Genomic DNA, 21,739 nt, shown 5'->3' on the forward strand with positions numbered 1-21,739 from the left:
GGTAGCCTTTTCTTGTGAACAAAATGGTTATGTGGTCATTGTGGCTTATACAGAAGTCCCATTTGTCCCATGTCTTAACTGTATTATCACTAGAATGATCCCAAGTTTGAATTTATCTAACTTAAGAGCTTTTGAAGAGAGCTGGTGTGTTTCACCAGCAGGGTAATGACCCATGAGTGCCTGCAGCAGCCTGTGAGATGCAAGTCTGAAGCTCATCTCGGTGTAATGGGGTCTGACAAGCTTCAAGTAAACCAGTGAAGAAATAGCTTAAATTTTGAAAACAAAATGGTTTTGTGGTGGTTTAAGAAGATGCTGCATTTTGTCATATGTTCACTTGTCACTAGATTGATACCTACAATGTTAAGAGTTAAATTGTCCGAACAGTCATTTAACAGGAGAAGCTAAGCTTAGGTGTTTACATTTCACCAGCAAGCGACAGTCTTGTCTGGGTGGGAACATGATCGCAGCAGCTTTTGAATTTCAGGTAATTCGGTGCAGTGGTGCCTAAGACGAAGGCAGTTTGAGTTGAGATAAGGAAATAGCAGAGATCATAGTTTGTGCAGGATTGACAGTGTATTATGTTAATTTTGTTTTACCTGCAATGATGTTGACAAAACTGTTAACTAGGTGGCTATTGTTTTAAAAACGAGAGTTAACACTGGACTGCATTTCGATGACAAGAAAGAGAAATGGGGGCTATCTTGGTTTATGCAGGATCCCACTTTTCACGCCCCTTTTGTCAGAGTGATACCTGCAAAGCCTGGACTTAATTGCACAGGAGAACTGGGTTAGAGGCTACATTTCTCCCAACAGCTAATGACCCAAGGTAGATGGAGAGCATTCTGTGAGGTGCAAACCTAGAAAGGCTTTGATTGTTTCTGCAGTTTCATTTCAGTAAGTCCAGCAATTCAGAAGATGATTGTGGAAGCATTTTTGTAAATCCACTAAATTAAGGGCCACCATTTTGGATAATGCCGATTTTTTTCCTAAAAGTTATGGCTCATACAGTATATCCCAATGTAATCGTTTTACAAAATCGCAGTCCTTTTTCACACTTTTCATTAATAACGCACAAATTTGCGGAATACTAAGCTGTAGAATGGTAATGTGTGTTGTATGTGCAAACAATGGAGAATAAGAGAGAGAAGAGCACCTTTGTTATGTACAAGCTAACAGTGTAAGAGGGCGTAACATACTAATGCCTACAGATCAAACTTAATATCAGTGTGTGTATTTATGTATAGTTGCTTTTAAATTACAGGGCACGGAGTTTATGGACAATCTTGCCAAGTGCCTGAGATATTACATCGCTGATAGATTAAACAGTGATCCAGGATGGAGAAATCTAACGGTATGTGTAATAAAGCAATTTATTACCAATCCAAGTATAAGAGTTCATTTTGTTGTACAGTCTTGATATTCCTGATTTTGTAACGTGTGAAACCCCATCATATAGGGGCAGGAAGAAGAAAATCTGTAAAATTTCAGACTGGATGAATGTTGTGATGTGCTTTTGTTGAAACTGGGGGGAGAGGATTGCTGATTTTAAACTTAACAGGTTCTGTCAACACAGAAAATCATATTTGTGGGCAATACGCAAATGTGTTTTTTAGATCAGAATCGCTTCAGTTGATGTCAGGTGAAGGTAAATTACCTTTGTGCATTGTTTGGAATGTGATGGGTTAAACCTGAACACAGTTACAACCCCCTTTTATAAAATAAAATTAAGCCATTTAATTTTTAAAATGTTTTAACTTTTCTCTAAACGATCCATTTTTTTCACTTAAAATATTATTGGTTACAAGACCTTATTAACGGTGAAAAAAGCCTGACATGATTTGTCTTGATTCCAGGCTTTCCATCAACAAAAGCTAAAATGTCAGTTAGGGTCTATAGACTTTTGATATGCACTGTAGATATTTTCTGTCTTAATCACTTGCGGCTGTTATCTATAACCATTCTGATATATTGTCATACATGTTTTTGTTTCTTAAATATAATATTCCAGTTCATAGCAAACAAAATCTGTTAAGCATTTTAAAATGAATTTTTGCTCTGCTTTTTGTATACGTTTTCCTTAGAGTAAAACAAATGTAAAATTTTCTGCATTTATATTTTTTTATGATCTTTCTAATAAAGCCAATTGAGTCTCATTGTAGAAATGAAATAATTCTCATTTGTTTCAGGTTATTTTGTCTGATGCGAGTGTGCCAGGAGAGGGAGAGCATAAAATCATGGATTATATTAGGAGGCAACGAGGTATCAGTCCTCTTCTTTCACCTGTATCTGGCTACTATGATTATTTGTTATCCAGTGATAATGAATTTGGAAGCATAGTTTTACTCACACTTTCCCTTCAGTTACATTTGACTTCATTGACACCCCTGCCTGATTTTGTTTTTTATTTAACATGACTTAATTTTTACTTAAACATAACACCAAACACCTGTTCTTGTCTAAAAGTGAGGGTGGCCAACAGCAGTTTTTATTTTAAACCTTGGGCATCCCAAACGTGATTTACATCTTTTGAATAATGGATTTCTTTTCTCTCCTCAGCCCAGCCCAACCACGACCCCAATACTCATCACTGTCTCTGTGGAGCTGACGGTGAGTACAAATCATTATCATGTTATTAGTATTTCTTAAAGAAGAGGGGAAGGTGCCAGACTTGCAGTTACATTTAATCTGTCAAATGGGTTAGATGAGCTCCTTGTTACTTAAGGATATGTATTTTTGTCCTATATTTCAAGGTTCTGTGCCCACATTTAAGTTAAGTTAAGGATGGGGGTGTAGCATTCATATTCCTTAGCGTTTTGTTTTCCCTGAGAAAACTGTATTTAGTTGCTCAGTTTGAAAGCACTGCTGCAACTAATAAAGCCATCATAAGGACTGTTTTCTTTGTTGTTTATTGAGAAATTTTGTTTTAAAAACTCAGGCTTTCTAGAAAAAAAATGTTTTCTGCTACATTGTGCTGTGGTTGCATTACACAATGGAATGAATGTCTGGTAAGGACTGAAGGTTGTGTTTTAATGAACTTTGTGAATGAAAGGCAGTATGTTTTATGTTCATAACCTTAATTAGAACTAAAAGTACATGTGTCATTGAAAATTTATTCAGGGTATTTGATGCATTTCAGCCAACCTGGGTATAGAAGAAGCTTAGATATATTGTAGTGTTTTCTATAAAACCAGACCTTGAGTAATCTTTCAACTGCAGATCATTTTATTATCGTGAAACCATCAGTATACTTTAAGTCTTACTTTGTAAAAAATGTTTTTCAGCTGATTTGATAATGCTGGGACTGGCAACCCATGAGCCTCAGTTTACGATCATCAGAGAAGAGTTCAAACCAAACAAGCCGAGGCCCTGTGGCATGTGTGGTCAGCTTGGCCACGAGATAAAAGACTGCCAGGGTCTTGCAAGGGAGAAGAAGGGAGAGGTATTTGTTCCGTCTTTAACCGAAGTTAAGGCCTCCTCTGATGACACTGTGAGAATGAAAAATCCTGATGCATGACTTGGAGATGTGAAAATCGTGTTATTTTTTCGCAGCATGATGAATTTGCCGATACCCCGCCAGCTTCAGAACAGGAGTTCATATTTATTCGGCTTTCCGTTCTGAGAGAGGTGTGTTTTTTTGTTCTCCTTTTTAACTGAATAATTCTCCTGCTTTGCACTTAACAGTAGGAAAAACATAGGAATTTAAGGAAATGTGTTACTTCAGTGTGGCACATGGCTTTAAGAAAAATGTTGGTTTCAACAAGGCGCTATATTTAATGTATTCTTCACGTGCTTAAAATCTTGACAGCATAAGTCACCACTTGTCAAAGCTCGTCACTTTTTTGCACATTCATGTTCCTTGTATTTTTGACATGACGTGTTATCTTTGTGCCTTGCAGTATTTGGAGAGAGAATTAACTATGGCAAGCTTGCCATTCCCTTTTGACATTGAAAGAAGCATTGATGACTGGGTGTTCATGTGTTTCTTTGTGGGTAACGACTTCTTGCCTCATTTACCATCTCTAGAAATCCGGTGAGTTTACTGGCAGAGCCTTTTGGTCTCTTGTCACCTTGGATCATTCTACCAGGAGTGGCTTGTTGCCCTTCATCAGAAATATATGTTCTTGAATTTTTATTTATTTTTTTCAAGAATTTTGTCTGGGAGGATCCAAATCAAAACCACACATGTAAAAGCGTGAATGAAAATGTGTGCCCTCTTCAACTTAAATTTACTTGTTTTCATTAGCTTTGTGACATTGTATGTGTATCAGGTCAAGATACTTTTTCCAAGCCTCTTCTGGATCTGCAAAAGTTTAATTATTCATTTTAAAAAGATGAACACCAAAACCACAGGCACACAGCCTGTTGTACTATTTGAAAAATCTGAAAGAACTACATCTGACTGATCTGGAAAAATGCATAATTTCCAGAGTGAATTGCATTGAATGAAGCCTTAGGATGAGATATTTTTTCAAATGAAGGACTTCAGTTCATACAGTACCTGTGCCTTAAGCTCATCTAAGCTGTTCCTCATCCAAACAACAGAACCACAGTCTACAAATTTATTAATACATTTGATTAATGGAAACTTAGTTACCTCTAGATTTCTCAATATTCATTAAATGCATTACAGATGGATGTAAAAGATTACTGAGTGTGTTTACATTGAAACTAAAATTAATACTTTTAAATGCTCAATGCCAAATTTATTTATACCCTGTAATTCATACCATCTCTAAAGGAATGCTCTAAAAGCAATCCTCCTTTTTAGTCATATATTCATTTGCTAGGGACTCTGGAAGGGTTTGGGAGTCCTCCTGTTTGCCACCTCAGCAACCATCGGTACAGATGGAGTATTGTACAAATATCTTAGGGTAAATATCAATCTCGGCAACTGTAATCATGGTTATGAAATCCACAAGACATCCTGGTTTCCATTGTGGTGACCATCATGGAAAATGTTCAGGGCTAGTATGGTTACCACACCATGTATGGTATGCAGTACGTCCAAAATTCAGCAGCCAGAATCCTGACCAGATCTAGTGCAAGTGTTCACATTACTCCTATCCTGGAGTCCTTGCACTGGCTTCCGGTCAAATTCCGCGTAGACTTTAAAATCCTCATGCTCACCTACAAGGCTTTACATGGCTTGGCACCTCAATACCTGTCTGAACTTTTATCGCCCTACTCCCCACCTCGCAACCTCCGCTCTTCAAATTCTGCCCTCCTTACTGTCCCCCAAGCCCGTCTACATTGTATGGGCGACAGGGCCTTCTCCTGCTATGCCCCCAAGCTCTGGAACTCCTTGCCCAAGGATATTAGAGAGTCACCTTCTCTAAACTCCTTCAAATCCAGACTCAAAACCCTCCTTTTCAGAAAAGCCTTTACTTAACTGGTTCCATTCTTCACCCCTCTGCTCTTCTTAATACCATCTTCCACGGTCTCCTCTATTGTTATTGTTGTATTGTTGTAATTATAATTGTGTCCTGTCTTGTGAAATTTTCTTATTTATTGTTGTAGTCTTCTTATTTATTGTTATTGTCATCCTGTAAGCGCTTTGAGAAGCCACCTTTAAAGGCGCTATATAAAATAAAGTTTATTATTATTATTATTATTATTATTATTATGAGGTTGGCAGAACGCTGATGTGAGGTCAGAAAAGTGGTTTGGAAGGATAACTCGCTCCCCAGTCCATCAATTGGGGATGTTAAGAGTTTTGAAGTGAGCCATCACCAAGACTGCCTTTAAAGGCTAACCTCATAAATCTGGGGTCTGTGAATAGTTCCAAGACAACATAAGATATGAATTTGCCAGACGGCAACTAAGTGTTTCCCAGGTCAGAGGGCACCATGTGGTCCAAGGGGATGAATACATTTGAGGGGTACTGTATTTCTGGTGTTGGTGTTGTAATCTGACATTTTTATTTTTCTGAATATGTACGCAGGGAGGGTGCAATTGATCGACTGGTCGGCATTTATAAGGATGTGGTACACAAGACAGGGGTGAGTATTTACAAGTAGAATGATTTTCTCTTGTTCCAAGACAGCTATTGAAATATTTGACATAATATTAATTGTTATGAAGGAATATAAAAGAAGCTTTGACTGTAAAGTTGTGCGGTTTATGCAGTTTGTTCTTCAAAGATACTTGAGCAGGCCTGTTTGTTTTATTTTAGGGATATCTTACAGAAAATGGCTTTGTTAACCTGGAACGAGTGGAGCTAATTATGCAAGCTGTGGGAGTGGCAGAGGACAACATTTTTAAAAAACGGCGAGAGGATGAGGTAAGACATTCTGTGTTTGTATGGGAAGATGACTTTGTCCTCCTAGACTTGTGTGTTGTGGACATTGCCATGTTTGCATTCTAGATTAGATGCAGCTAATTTACACTTGTTAATAGTTGCAATGCTTAGATTGCAAGGGAAAACAGGTTTGTTTGTTTGTTTTTTTACAGTGTTTTGGATAATTAAGAAATGTTATGTGGTCACCTCTTGTAGCCACCTGTTTGGATTTTAGAAGCGATCCCTTATTTAGGAGTCTTTACATTGTATACACTCTCTTTTGAAGCCTGAATAAAAGCGTTCACACATTTGCTGCTCCTGCGTCTGTGTGGTCTGCTAGCATCTATTTCTGATAATGCCTAGTATAAACAGGTTTTGTCCAGGAAATTTTAAATATGTTTTTTATTCTATGCATCGCGTTGTTTTGGGTAGTTGGGTAGTAAAAACAGTGCTTTTGTCCTCTTTTAGGAAAGCTTCCGAAAGAGAATGAAGGAAAAGAAGAAGCGAATGAAAGTAAGTGAAAAGGGAAGAATCCATAAATACTGCATTGTATTTTGTGTTTGAAATGTATGTCCATTTTTATCCAAAGTTAAAGCAAGGTGCACATTCAGAACTTATTTTTATTATTAAAAGGTGATTCTTTCCTGATAATCATCCTTTCTAAAATTATTGGCATGGCATTCTGCTTTAAATAAAGACGAATTCACAGTGTTCCTGGAAAAGTATTATGTATTCTAAGGAAATGTTTCAGAATCCACGTGTGTTGCATGACATGCAATTTTTTTTAATTAAATCATTTTTCAATTTGTTTTCTACTTCCCAGAATTGTTTTAATGGATCTTGTTTCACCTTTCTAACTTATATTGAAGAAGTCAGTATCTCACCCACCACTGCCACCGGGACTGATGCGTATGATTTTCTCTTTCTTCCTCAGGGGGGAGAGAGACCAGCTTTTTTGCCTTCAGGCCAATTTGCTCCTCAAGCTCTGGGAGGGAGAAATGCACCACGACCTGTTCACAATGCAAGGCAAGCTGCATTTGACATGAGGATGCAGGGGAGAGATCAGCAGAACAAGGTATGCCTGAATGCTAAAGCCATCTCGGTAAAGAATACAAAAATAACAGACGATGGAAATATTTCCTGTTCTGGGAGATTGGATGCAGTAAACGGTACAGTGGGTGATGCCCGACCTTGGATATGCTCCCTGTAGACATGCCGCTCATTTCCTGAGATCAGGCATCACACGTTCTTGAGACTAAAATCAGGGGAAAGATAAAGGTTGCTCTCAACGAACTATGGTGACATCAATTAACATTCAGTGTGAGAGTCAGGTTTATGTGCAGAATGTACTTTTTCAGAATGTTACTAAGTAAAATGCTAACAGACCAAAGGTAGAATAAAAATACAGCAATAATTCAATAGTATTAGCACATGTGTTATACCATTTTAAATATTTGGCTAATTCTAATCTCCAGACTATTTGCGAAAACATAAATAAGATCACTTTATTGGTTATATACAATTTCTTGTATTAGGAATTTTTCTTTTTTGCATACCCCAGCTTGCTCTCCATGACCCACACAGACAGGGAGAGAAGCGTGGGGTCAGAGCACAGGGTCGGCTGTTTATACGCCCCTGCGGCAGTTGGGGTGAAGGGCCCTGCTCAGGGGCCCCACAGAGTAGGATTTCTCTGCCGGACGTGGGATTTGAACCAGCAGCCTTCCAGCCACAGGCGCACATCCTTAGCCACAGAGCCAGTCTTTTTCGGGGCCTTCAGTGGTTAGCTCCTGCTGTTACCTTTAAAAAAAAATTGTTAACTTATAAAAATTTAACTTTTAATCTTTACTTGTTGGTTAATTTTGAATATTTATGAAGCAACACCTTAGTGGAATTATATTGATGGTTATACTGTGTTTTATACTACATTTAACACAAAACGTACGGATAGAGTCAGTCAGAGAGATATTTCTCCCAGATGCGTTACCCATAATGTGGCAGGTTACGTTATGCAATTCACCGGCCAAAGACGATCGATAGGTGGTACTTGTGGTGCGTTAGATATAAGTGAAACAATTGCTTAGTTTAATCTGTTTCTCTCCTGTGCATGTGTAAATCTGCTTAATATGGAATATTCATATTGGATTTTACAACTAAAGGGACATTTTGGTAGCTGAAAGTAAAAACAGAAGTATAACATAATATATATCTAATGTACTTAATGAAACAATGTAGTAGCTGGAAGTTTTGATGTGCTTCTAAAAATAGGCAGCTGGCAGCTAAAAATATCACTTGTGGATATTTTGGAAATATTTTGACATTCGTTTGACTTTTGCAGTTGTTATAGTTGTAATGAACAATGAAATGCTCATGGACTGTATTGTAGCGTGTTGCACTCAAGTGGTAGGCACAACAATTTAGACAACTGGCTGCTACTTAGAAGTTGACCAGTTCACATGAAGTGATATCCACAGATATACCGAAACGGTACCGTACACGTCAGTGGACTGCAGTGTGATCGTATACCCTATAAATACACTGTATATGCATATGTGATACTGTAAGCCACTACAGTACAGTATGTGTCAAATATATTTCTCATAATCAGAATTTGAAGTTAAATTGTTTCCTCACTACTTTTTGCTGAGATTTTCATTAAGATAAAATATAGATTACCGCAATGCAGATGTAATCCTGAGAGTAGCTTATTGTGTTCACAACAAGCTACTGCAAAAAATAAACTTATTTTATTTTGTAAAATAGCCCTACTTTAATATTAAACATGCTGTGATACACAGATTAAAATGAATAAATGTCTAAATGGTATACAACTTAACTTCTATAATTGGAAAAGGATTGTCACAAGGGGCTCAGCATTGACCAGGATTCCAAACCGGGCGTTTTCTGGTGGCAGCCCAAAGTCTTCCACACACCATGTTCTTTACCGTGCCACCTGCAGTTTTACAAAATAGGGCAGTCCTACAGCAGAAAATGTTTTCTTTTTAAAATGCAGTGCGGTATGTTGCGCTGTAGCATGTGCACCTCTGATTGCTGCGTTATCCCACGCGCATTCTGAATGGTTGGTTCTGTATACATTAACATACATAGATTTAAAGTGATCTATTGCAGTTCTGAGTGACTTGTGAAAGGGATTAGTTTTAAAAATGACCCACTGGAATCGAGGCCAAGAAGATCAGTGTGAAGTCACTTTAGGGTTTAAAGATGTCCTACAAGGATCAGTTTTTAACATTTAGCTTTATCTTGATATTAATTATTGAACAGGGAAGACTAAGAAGACCTGATTCAGATATTCCAAATCCTGAAAGTCATTGAACTAAGTCAATCTTCAGAATCAACAGTGAGACTTGAGCCAGAGATCAAGAGTGGAAGCTAGGAGAAAGTGTATTTAAAACTGAGATCAGGGGACACTTTTTACCGAAGGGCTTTGGGAAAATGCTGTTTGTTGGATAGATGACGATTTTGATCAATGTCCTGTTGAGAACTAAATGAGCTTGAAATTCCCCTTCTCGTTTGTCACCACTTTTATATTCATCTGCACATTTAAGTACAGGTTTACGTACCAGTACCAGTTTGTCTGGGTAGCACTCCACTGACTTGGCAATGATTTAAGGAGAAACTGCATGTTTAACGTGTAACAGGAACCAAAGAGGAATGATCATTAAGGCTATGGGATTTTGAAAATAAATTGACCTTTAATCACCTCTTGAAAAGGAAGGTAGTATTGCCTTTCTTCCAATGGTTTCACTGAACAACAGCCACAGAAAGGTGATGTGAAATTTTAGTAAGGCATTTTGTCAGACCATTGCCTTTTTACTTATGTTAAGTTGCCTTTCTAAATGTTCTCATCAGTATATTTCAAAATTAGTATAAATTGTAATTAATATTTAGAGAACCTTTTCTCAATATTAACTCAATATTCAACAAAGTGCAAAAATAGTTAAGTGGATTGAGTGCCTTGCTCTTACTTGAGTTCTGGGATATTGAATTTTAAGTTTCTTAAATGGGTCTGAGAATTTGTCCACCTAAATCATTATTGTCCTTTAACATTATTCACACTCCGCTGTGATATTGATTGGCAAAAAGAGTAGATAAGAGGTATTTGTTTTTTTGTAACTTGTGCTTAATTGTCCATAACCCTTCTTTGACACTCCAGGTGATAATGACATGCAGTGTTTTTTTTTCTGTGACTATTTTTGTCATGCGGTATAAATATCTTTTTCCTTTTTTTCCTCAGAATGCTGCATTATCCTTAAAGGCCCAGATGAAGAATGGAAACCAGGCATGTCTCTGTTCCAGCTTTCTGATATGTACTGCAATACTGTAAAGATGTGTACATAGGAGCATTGTTTTTTAGTACTTCTGAGACTGGCTAAATAACATTAAACAAGTCACTTCTGGAAATGTATAGTTATTTCAGCAGTGTCCTTTATAAATTATTTAATGTGATTAGATTATTTTTCAATTGAGGTATTAGAAAAGTAACCTGTAGCATTTCCTCTAGTGGTTTCTTAAACAAATGTACAATTACGAATTGTCAACAGCCGCTTGTAATACCACAAAATGTTACTATGAAACCACTGAACTAAAAAGATGTGCAACATGCTTGTTCAAATTTTTAAAATAGATACTTGTTCTAATTTTTAACTAAATGCAAAATATTATTTCACCTTGATTATTGCTGACTTTAACATCTGTAAGAACGTATTAATGCAAACCATAACATTAGCAGTAATTTACGCATCAATAGTGATGTGAAATGTAATTCAGAATAAACTGCATTTCCCATAATCCCTACCCAAGTTGTTTAATAGCTAAGTGGCGCATGTATAGAGACAGTTCAATATATAATTATAATTGGCAAATAAGCTGAGGTTCTCATCTAAGGTGTAAAAAGAGTGTCTTGGTAAAATAGGTACATTTTCATACACATCTCATATATTTGTAATCTTCCACAAGCTGTTGGGCTGTTAATACATACCGTGTATATATATATAAGGAGGTTTAGCAGCAACCTTATGTTAACATCCGTTGAAATGTTGATAATCAAGTCACAATTTTATCATTCATATGTTTAATAGGAAATGGTAGATTTATGGGAAAAAATGCATAGCCCTCCTTATATTGGAGTGAAGTTAGAACCCTCCACATCTTTCTGTACAAGTGTGTTATGAACCTAACCCCTGCAACTGCAGATGCTAATGGCATTCCACTTGCCCTTCTCGGTTACATAAAGATAGCTTTCTCCAGGCTGGCTAGGAGTTATTTCAGAGCCACTGTACAGAACCCTTTGAAATCATTTCATTTTTTAATCTTAATTGTTGAGGTTAAAAGGTAGATTTTTTTAGTGAAATGTCTTAATTCTATTTTAATCCAGTTTTAATGAAAAGATTTCTGCTGTCGATTATCATGTTATGTGAAATATTCTAGGTGACAATATGGCGTTAGACTTGTAGTTGTTGCTACAATCCTCTGCCTTTTATTTTGAGGACATTGCATGTTGCATATTCAATGTTTTTTTATTATTGAAGAGTTTAATATTTACATTAGAAACTGTTTTTGCAGTCTTGTGTTTTTTTATATTTCTTTCGTAGGAATTCACATTTGTTCTCTGGTAATTTATTTCGTCAGTCACCCCATTCCTCGTTAATAATAAATCATTCTGGGGGGCAGCTGCATCGAGCTGGTTGTCTACAATGTTTCTGGTTTTGTCTTTCCCATGATTGACATTACCTGCTTCTTCAGTCTCCCTCAGGATCCAGTGATACGGCTGATGGCAGGGGGGTTAAGAGAAAAGCAGAAGATAGCGACAGTGAGCCTGAACCAGAGGATAATATTAGGTAAAGCCCCGTTATTTGACAGCAGTTTGTTGAATTGCAAGTCGGGGGTGCATTCTAATTAATGGCATTTAAGTTGAAGCAGCAAGTGTCTTCAGATGTTTTTTCTGTGATCTTTTTTTTTTGTCTACGAGTAATTAATGTGGAAAGGCAGAATATTCTGCAAATTCCAATGAGATGTGCAAGCCAGAGCTGTTAAATCCAAGTAGCTGAATTAGTATTCATGCAGGTTTTCCTGTAACAAGTCAGTTTTCCCTGTGGGACCAAGTAGTGGATTGGGTAGACGGACATTGTTCATCCTTGATTATGTGAGCTGAATGTTACTGTACTGCTGGAGCTTTTTTTGAAAAAAAAAAAACAATCCTTAGGCACCAAACGAATTTCTGTAAGCTGCTAAATGGAAATCGCTACAGTGTAATTCTAACCCTGTTTGTCAGAAAAAAATGTTATTGTTATAGTCCATTATATATGTTCTGTACTGGGTTTAATAACCATTTAATGCTGTTGTTGAAGTATACAGCTTTCTCTTGTGATTGTGCTGCAGTAGGAGTACTTCAGGGCATTATAGAAGTCTTTGTTTTGCTATTTTACCATTCTCAGTCTCCCAACTAAATTATTATTGATCTAAAAGAATACTGTAAAGAGTGGTGTACAAATTAAGTGATGTGATTTAATATTAGGGGTTGTAGTCAAAAACAGCAAGGGAATGGCTGTAATTTAATGATACTTGAAAGCTCTACAGTTTGCTTTAAGATTCACAATTCATTATTTTTGGTCTGTATTTTTAGTATCAAAGATATGCAGCTGTGAGAGAGGATTCTCACTCTGATGTTGCCTAATTATGTTTTCTGTCTGCTGAACTGTTCAGGCAGTATGAAATTTGGTTTTTAAACCAAATGGTCTCATCTTGCATATAATTATGTTAAGGACAGCAACTTCAAGGGTGAATTGGAATGGTCCACCAAATCTACATTTCCATCTAAAAACTAAAACGTTTTGATGCAACCATGTTGGTGAAACTTTCAAAGAATTTCAAAGTATTTTTATCAACGCATAAACTAACAGCTATTTTTAGGATTGTGTTTTTGGTGTTGGACGGTATGTTTTTTTTTCTGAAGCTGATGTGTAAAGGTCCAAGTTTCCATTATATGGATAGGCATTGTTGTCCATTCACAAATTCATTTTTGAATTTTTCAGAAGATAGCAGACAATGAACAATTCCTTCATGAATTCTGTTAAATGTTAAATATATTGATCTTGATCTTCCTATTTGGGATGTGTATTTTGAATAGTTAAACCAATTGAGAATCATAGATCTCAGTTTATTCGGCTTTTGTGTTTTACAAGTCTCATGTTGGTGCTTAATACCTGTTTGTCAGTTAACTCTACATATGCAGTGGTATCAAAATCAAAGCCTCTCATTGGCATAACAAGTAGCAGATTGAGTTGTTCACTGGGTGAACAAAACGAATGATTGACAGTTTCTTTAACTGTAAATCTTTAATGCTGAAATAAAATACTGTGATGGAGACCTTCAAATTAAAAACAGGAATAGGTAGTTTCTGAAATCTGTGGTGAGGCAGAGTGGAAGGCTGGGCACTAAGCCATCACAAGCCACACATGCACATGGGAGACAGTTAAAGGTGTTCTTTAAACACTGAACCTAGACAAGCCTGCCTTTAGACTGTGGGAAGAAGTACCCAATAGAAATTCATGTGGGCACTGGGAGAACATGCAAATCCACATAGAAGGCCTACTGGGGAAGAATAAATCCCAGGACCCAAGAACTGAGAGGCAGCAGCACTAATAGTCACACAACTGTGCCACCTTTACATCGTTTCCATTATTCTACTATTTCAGTTCTATTTGTGGCTCTGTTTACTTTTCAGTTCTTTCTATCCTAATTGGCGTTTTACTAACTTATTTTTACCAACTATACAGTTGCATTTGCACTTATTAGAAATTTTCTATATTGTAAGTTGCCTGGATGAGGGCATCTGTTTAGAAGATGGTAGATATATCTATATATTTATGCAACATTTTTTAGTATTGGTTCTGTCTTTGAAATCCATTTTTTTCTTTTAATAGGTTATGGGAAGAAGGGTGGAAACAACGTTACTATAAAAACAAGTTCGATGTTGATGTGACTGATGAAAAATTTCGGCGCAAAGTGGTCAAGTCTTATGTTGAGGGTCTTTGCTGGGTCCTTAGATATTACTACCAGGTATGTGTTTTTTTTTATGTTCTGTGATAATCCTTTAATGAATCTAGCCTCTACACTTTCATTTCAATGCCACTTTTGACTTAAGACGTTGATAATTTATAGCCAAGTGATACTGCTCTGATATTAATCATGTCAAAAAGCTTAATATTAAACTTTGGACATTTTTATGAAACTTTTAACTAATTAATGGACATTTTTGAAGTCCCCATTTGTTGCTATTAGCATGGTAAATTAATCCATAATATCTATTAAGTTATATGTGGTATCTTAATTAAGATATGCTAGTGGTGGCAGTGATATTTTTTACTTGTACGTAATGATGGGATAGATGATTGATTTTAGAGGTTACGTTTTGTGAATCAGGTATATATAGAGAAAGGGTCATCAGCTGATTTCCAGTTCAGTGTCTTGTCTATTCCTTCTTAGTGTTATGAAACAGTGTTTGAAAATACTTCTGCAAACACAGGACAATAAAATTAGAAGATGAAAAGCAAAGCTAACCCATATCAATAGAACACATTTATGATAACATCCAAAGTCAACTAATTCTTGTTGTGAAGTTGGGAGAGGTAGTTTATCTGCTCCTGTGACATTGAACAGGTTTTCCTCTGCTGTCTGTTATCCTTTAATAATTAATAAACCCTGCTGAGCCAGCAGTTATGCTGTCCTGTCCCTCCTTCCTCACTGGCTGACATGCTAGGAGAAATTGCCACAATGTTATTAATTTTAATTCTCTATGTATTCACACAATGGCTATGAACTTCTGTCTCACATAAGATCCGGGATACATAAAAACTTGCAGAACTGAACTGATGCGTAACCGGGGAGTGGCTGTATATGCAGTGTTTCAAATAAGATCGGCGCCAGATACTCAAAGTTTGCATTTCTTAGTTTTCTTATACTTGCCAGGCTAGCATCCCGAGCCTATGGGTTTTCCTTTAAATCAATGACATGATGTTATTTCAGCAAACATTCAGAATTAAAAAAAAATCTTTAGTCAGTTGTAAAGATATGCATATGGTCAAGTTATTTTCTCCAGAATTGATTGAAGTCGTAGCTTTTTTTTGTTACTGTGACTTCAAGTGGTCTTTTGTGCAAGTTGATTTGCTTTTGTGATTCTGCACAACATTGCACAGAATGGTTTCCTGCTGCCTTTTTGAAGGATATCAGGGTACTCTTTTTTTTGACAGTTACATTATTTATAGGCAAGTATAAAAGGTAAATGACTGAAGGTTTAGTTCTGGCAGTTCACAGGTTCCATGTGTGTGGTTTCTGCAGCTAATAGTATGGATTTCTGTGGCTACTGTGATTCTGTAACAAATGGGAGTTATATTTTCAATTTCTGCAGAGGCTCCTGGAGATCTGGCAGGTTAGATTTGTTGCATTGTTTTCTTTTCTTAGTGGAGCATCAGTGAATGTCTCTTCAGTTAGCTGGACAGCAGATGAAAACAAACAATTTACAATCATAATTGATTGGTTAAATCAGTTTGAGTGTTTTGATTGAAAGTCTCATTTTAAAGGCAATCCGTATAGATTAAAATAAAACGTATTTTTATAGTTAAGAAATTGAGTTGGGTGTGTTCACAGATGCTAATATTCTGGGTTCAACAGCATGGGATCGCCATATCTGTAAATAAAGAAATATTGAGAGATTTTATTGCCTTCATTTACGCTAATAGCATACATTTGCATTGTAGACCTCACTTTATGCACCTCAAATAAGCTATTACCGACATCTTATTTCCCTCAGATAAATTACCAACCTGTGAATAAAGAATACTGAGAGGAGTTGCTTAGTTTCAATGCTTTTGTAGCCCCTTGTTATTTAAGTTGAGAGTGCAACTTGGTAACCATTGGTAACCATCTGTCTGTTCACTTATCTGAAAGTTGTGGTGTACTATAGCGAATGGAAGGAAGAACTGGACACATTCAGCTGTACCATACAGTGAACCAAATCTTAATCGTCTGCCCCTGGCGTTAATTGGAATGAATGAATGAAAGATTATTGTAAATGATGGAATTGTGATACCTGAACATAACTAAACCTGGGCATCTTCTCTCCTTGCATGCTTTGAGATGAGGCTATTAAAAATGCTTTTTGTTTGAAATTCAGTAAGATAATATATAAATCGGTTACTGTGACAATAGCTGTTTGCTATTACAGCATGGAATGGATAACTTGTCTTATGATGGAGATCTGCATTTAAGCTACATTTACCTCTCCAGACAGAAGTATATAGACAGCGTTATTTTGAGAGCACACCAGTCCTTCAAACAAGATGACATATATAATGCATGGCTTAGAAGCTTGTAAATTTCAGTTTGCCAGAGGATCAAAATGATTGGAGCAGTGAACATTGTCACCTTGGTAACCGTGGTATAAAAAAAGTTTATGGTTATAAATTGCTTCCATCTACATTGCAGTAAACTGTTAAACCATGTTATCGTGTCATCCTTACAAGTAGCGTATTGATCTAAGGATCTTATCCAGCTGTTTTCTGAAGAATGTTAGCAAACCTGCTTCAACAACATGACTTGTGCTCCAAACTCTTTTACAGCCCTGTGTGTGACGAAGTGCTTCCTAATTTTAGTCTGCTTTTTCTGCTTATGTCTTTAAATCTCAAGTATTCTTGCTTGGGAAAAAAAGATTCAGGATTTAAAATAGTTTTTAGTCTTCTCTGTTCAAGACAAAAAAAGATTACTGTCCAGGAGATATTCCTCTAAGACAAATAATTAACCTTGTTGTCCGTCTTTGACATATTGGAGGGCAGCAGGGCCTTTTTTTTAATGAGGCAGCCGAAACTGTCCAGTGCTGTAAGGTAATGTTTTAGATACTCAGTTCTGTTATGACTCTTAGTCTCAGATATTTCCAGCTGCACAGAAATTTTTCATTTGTCGTAAATATCTTTAAAATACTTGTGGTTACAGAGCTTTAATAAAATTATTAGAGAGCTTAATATTTTACAATTGTAGATTGTTGAAAATTATTTAACTTGCATGAGTCAATTGTCTCAGTCTTTCTATTAAAATAGAAAAAGCAGAAATCCTTATAAAATTAACTTGATGGGATCATGTAGTTATACGCTTAAAACAATTTCTAAAAGTTATGATTCACTTATTTTGGTACATATACATTTTAGTCATCAGGAATTTTGGGCACTTAACCTTTTCATTTACTATTCGAGTCTTGTATATTATATTGTGATTTGATTTGGAACATGTGAGTGCATATGAAGAATAGTCATCAAGACCTCAAAGATGAGTTCCCTCTGCCTTTAGATGTCCATCTTTTATTGATTAAAACTAGAATAGCAGTATTTATTTTGTTGTCTATACGTGGTATTGGCACCTAATGTTTTGAAGACAATCTCGGGGGATCCACTTAGTAGAATTGGCATGAGGGTCATAAATTTATATAGACGCGTCTCTTCCCAGATGCAGCACATCCAGAACATCTGCTGCTGTGCATCTCTTCTGAGAAGTTTCACACTATTCACACATGATTAATTAAGGGAAAATGTTTAATGCCGTATTTTACAGAACAAAAGTTTGGTTATTTTTCCTCTCTAAAGCGTGTCCTAGCCACATGTTTTAAATATAATCTGAAATAGCTTATTTATGCATTCCACATGGCAGTTTAGTTTGCACATAAAAATAACTTCATCTAAATATTGGGTTTTTATGCCAAGGGAATAGTAATGTTTGTGTACAAGTCATTGTGCAGTCCATCTGGACTACAAGAAGCCATATTGTGGTAATCTCCCTGTGAATTAAATCTGTTGATAATAGAGATGTTAACATTAAGATGAGATTAGCCAAGACATAGTGGGGATTGTAGGACTGATCGTTATTAACAAGCTTCGTGCTCTGAGAGCAAAGCATGCTAAATTCTCTCTACCAGGGGAATAAAGTTCATCTATTAGCATGAATGGGAATTTGTTAATGCAGAACTAGAGACTTCTGAGCAGAAGCTCTGGCCATGTATATTTACTATTAGGACATAAAACGATTGTTTTGCCTTACCAATGCCTTTTAATATAAAGTTAGTGTGTTGTTAAATTTCAGCAGTTGAATTGGAAACACAATATTATGCATGTATACATCTCAGAGTAAGACTCATTTAAATAATGCCAGCCATATTTTTCATGCCAGGTCAATTATAGAATCTTGTGCTGTCATCTCGGTAATAGATTTTTTTTCCGTTTATTTCCCCTGAAATTAACTTTATTTGAGCAATCTAGGTATCGGTATAATCAAAATTGTAATAGCTTTAGGTTAGATTTATCTATTGGGGAACCATTAATGTATTTCAGAAATTACTTTTAATAGTTCCCTTTAAAAACCAGGGCTGTAGACCTTTTTAGGGTTTAAGATGACAGGATGCCTAAGACTAATAAATTAAGATATTGTCATCTCAAATGATGTTTATTGATGTATTTTTCCTCCCAAGGGCTGTGCGTCCTGGAAGTGGTATTTTCCCTTTCATTACGCCCCATTTGCATCAGACTTCAAAGACATTAAGGACATGTTCACTGAATTTGAAAGCGGTACTAAACCGGTAAGTTATGATCAAATGGGAATGGTCTTTGATCTTTTTCTTACGGTGGTTCAACCCGAGAATCTTTCTTACTCTGTTTGACAGTTTAAGCCACTGGAGCAGCTGATGGGAGTGTTTCCTGCAGCCAGTGGGAACTTCCTCCCCCAGTCATGGCAGAGACTCATGACCGAACCGGTATGCTGACCAAGTTTACAAACATGTCTTTGTTGTTGGTCCTCCAAACGAAAGACGTTAGGTGGTTTATTTTCTATCTACTGTTTGTTTGCATCCTTGGATAAAATGTTGCCAAGGTGTTTATTTTAAGCACTCTGTCCTATATTGAGAATTGATTGTTCCTCATTTTTAGCCTATTAAAACTTGAATTCAGTATTTGTGTCCATCTGAGTTATGCCTCACGTTTTTGTAATTGTTTTCGACAGGACTCCTCCATCATTGACTTTTATCCAGATGACTTTGCAATCGATTTGAACGGAAAGAAATTTGCTTGGCAAGGTTAGTATCACTCTGTGGCTTTTCCTTTTTCTTGCGGACGAATTCTCTGATTGTATTCCTTGATTTACTGAATCTTCTTTTCATTAATTGTTTTACCAGTGTGTTTATTGATTTTACTTAACTGCTTTACGTGGTCTTTGCTTTCAGGTAAAAGAGCAATCATGTTAAAAAAAAGGTTGCATTATACTTGACTTGCCTTACCCAGAGCAATGTAATAAGAATTACAACCTCTTAAGCCCAGAATGAGTGCGAGAATGTTCTTTTCTGGAAATATTAGACTGCTCCTGTTTCAACTCCTTGTAAGCTGCTCGACATTTCGCCAAATGATCTTTTAAGAGCAAAGTTTTAGAGATCCATCATGTTGCAATTCTGTCAGCGTGACAGACAATATCTTAATTTATGAGTCTTAGGCATCCTGTCATCTTAAACCCTAAAAAGGTCTACAGCCCTGGTTTTTAAAGGGAACTATTAAAAGTAATTTCTGAAATACATTAATGGTTCCCCAATAGATAAATCTAACCTAAAGCTATTACAATTTTGATTATACCGATACCTAGATTGCTCAAATAAAGTTAATTTCAGGGGAAATAAACGAAAAAAAAAATCTCTTACCGAGATGACAGCACAAGATTCTATAATTGACCTGGCATGAAAAATATGGCTGGCATTATTTAAATGAGTCTTACTCTGAGATGTATACATGCATAATATTGTGTTTCCAATTCAACTGCTGAAATTTAACAACACACTTACTTTATATTAAAAGGCATTGGTAAGGTTTCCATCTTGGTTGATGCAGGACTTCCAACAGCCGTCATTGCACAGCTGCAGTTAATTGTACTGAGACTAAATAAAACAAATGCTTAGAGGTGTGATCAAAGACAATATTTTCTTTATACCCTGTAGCATTTTTTCATATCTTTGCAATTTTGAAGCCCAGACCTGAACAAGATCGTGGTATTCAGGAGAGAGAATAGATTTTGGATCTCTCCTTAACTTTGCAGGAGTGAGAGGCTGCTGCTCAGCTTATGCTTAAATGGCAGTTTCCCAACTTAGACAACATTCTACCTAAGACGTTGCTAGCAGTGTGGGATCAAGTTGGCCTTTTAATAAAAAGTTTAATTCTGTGAACTTTTCATTACACACTGGCTCTTTTTTATAGAAATAAAGATTATTTTTAGTTGTGCTGTTCCTTCTTAAAAAGGACCAAAACACAATACAATTTTTTCTAGCTATTCTGCTATTGCCATTAAATACAAAACATTGAGGTATTGCAAAGATAGTTTCTAAGAGGCTATATAGCACATTATACATCGTCACCAGGCAGATTTCACTAAGAGCTGATTTGCTTTCAATACCACATGGTGCCTCTTCTGTATTCTAGATATGGAGGTCCATCAGCCAGCCTCTTGTATAAGGTTTCCAAACATGCTGTGGATGTATTCATTTACCTGGAATGGAGCAGTCAATGGACTGTTCTAGAACACTTTAGTTTTGGCCATTCATTTATGAATATGATCAGTACCTTATACAATGGTCCAGCCACTGGGATGTAGATCAGGATTAATGATATTCATTCATTTCTCATTGGGCAGTGGCACTTAACTGGACTGTTCGTTATTACCATTGTTGTGCATTCTTTTGTTAGAATTCTTTTGTTAGTGTGCACAGGCTATTAGACAAAATATCCACTTCACTACCTTTGACAAACAGGGGCACAAACATCATATTTTATGCTGTAAATTTTTAATCTTGTTTTCTTTCTTATATTTCACATTCATTTGACCATGCTTTAAACTAATATCATAACATTGGTAGTCTCTGGATATAAGATACTGATTCAAAATCAATTTGTATACCATTGAATCCCGCTATGACAATTTATATTTTGTGTTTCATTTGTGTTCAACGGTTTATACATGTTATACATGTTTGCTAAATTGTGTCCTTTACAGGCTACTCTGTAACATTTTTATGACATGATCTCAGTTATAAAAATGATGCAATATTTATAAAAAAATGTTGGAGATGGTTTCTTTTATTTTTGTGCTTCAAAACCTTTGGTAGCCTGGCTATACCTAACTTTAAATACTGCTAGTGTGTTATTCATTTGAGGGTGTTTATGACATGCTTATATTCCAGAGCATCAGCTCCATGACATCAGCTAATAACCTAAGTTTTAATAAAGATTAGATTTCAGGTTGCGTTGTCTGCTCTGAAGGGGAGGGACTCCCTTCATATGGGTGCAGTCATTTTACATTTGGAAGAAACTCAACTGCTTTTTTGGAAGCTCCTTGAAATTTCATAGTCTTTTCATTACTTTGTAAATTTCTCTT

At 36.3% G+C, this 21,739-nt stretch overlaps 1 protein-coding gene across 1 annotated transcript in view; it reads left to right on the plus strand.

Moving 5' to 3' along the window:
• xrn2 (5'-3' exoribonuclease 2) overlaps positions 1-21,739 on the plus strand; it is a 52,014-nt gene that overhangs the window by 6,815 nt on the left and 23,460 nt on the right. The window contains exons 6-21 of the mRNA XM_015353553.2: positions 1,262-1,351; positions 2,187-2,259; positions 2,557-2,607; positions 3,282-3,439; positions 3,550-3,624; positions 3,897-4,030; positions 5,942-5,999; positions 6,173-6,280; positions 6,746-6,790; positions 7,212-7,352; positions 10,530-10,574; positions 12,038-12,132; positions 14,218-14,353; positions 18,804-18,911; positions 18,996-19,085; positions 19,331-19,403. Coding sequence (XP_015209039.2) covers positions 1,262-1,351; positions 2,187-2,259; positions 2,557-2,607; positions 3,282-3,439; positions 3,550-3,624; positions 3,897-4,030; positions 5,942-5,999; positions 6,173-6,280; positions 6,746-6,790; positions 7,212-7,352; positions 10,530-10,574; positions 12,038-12,132; positions 14,218-14,353; positions 18,804-18,911; positions 18,996-19,085; positions 19,331-19,403 — 1,480 coding nt within the window. The remainder of the gene's footprint in view (positions 1-1,261; positions 1,352-2,186; positions 2,260-2,556; positions 2,608-3,281; positions 3,440-3,549; positions 3,625-3,896; positions 4,031-5,941; positions 6,000-6,172; positions 6,281-6,745; positions 6,791-7,211; positions 7,353-10,529; positions 10,575-12,037; positions 12,133-14,217; positions 14,354-18,803; positions 18,912-18,995; positions 19,086-19,330; positions 19,404-21,739) is intronic.

Source organism: Lepisosteus oculatus, chromosome 2 (genome assembly GCF_040954835.1).
Source record: "Lepisosteus oculatus isolate fLepOcu1 chromosome 2, fLepOcu1.hap2, whole genome shotgun sequence".
NCBI classification, from domain to species: domain Eukaryota; kingdom Metazoa; phylum Chordata; class Actinopteri; order Semionotiformes; family Lepisosteidae; genus Lepisosteus; species Lepisosteus oculatus.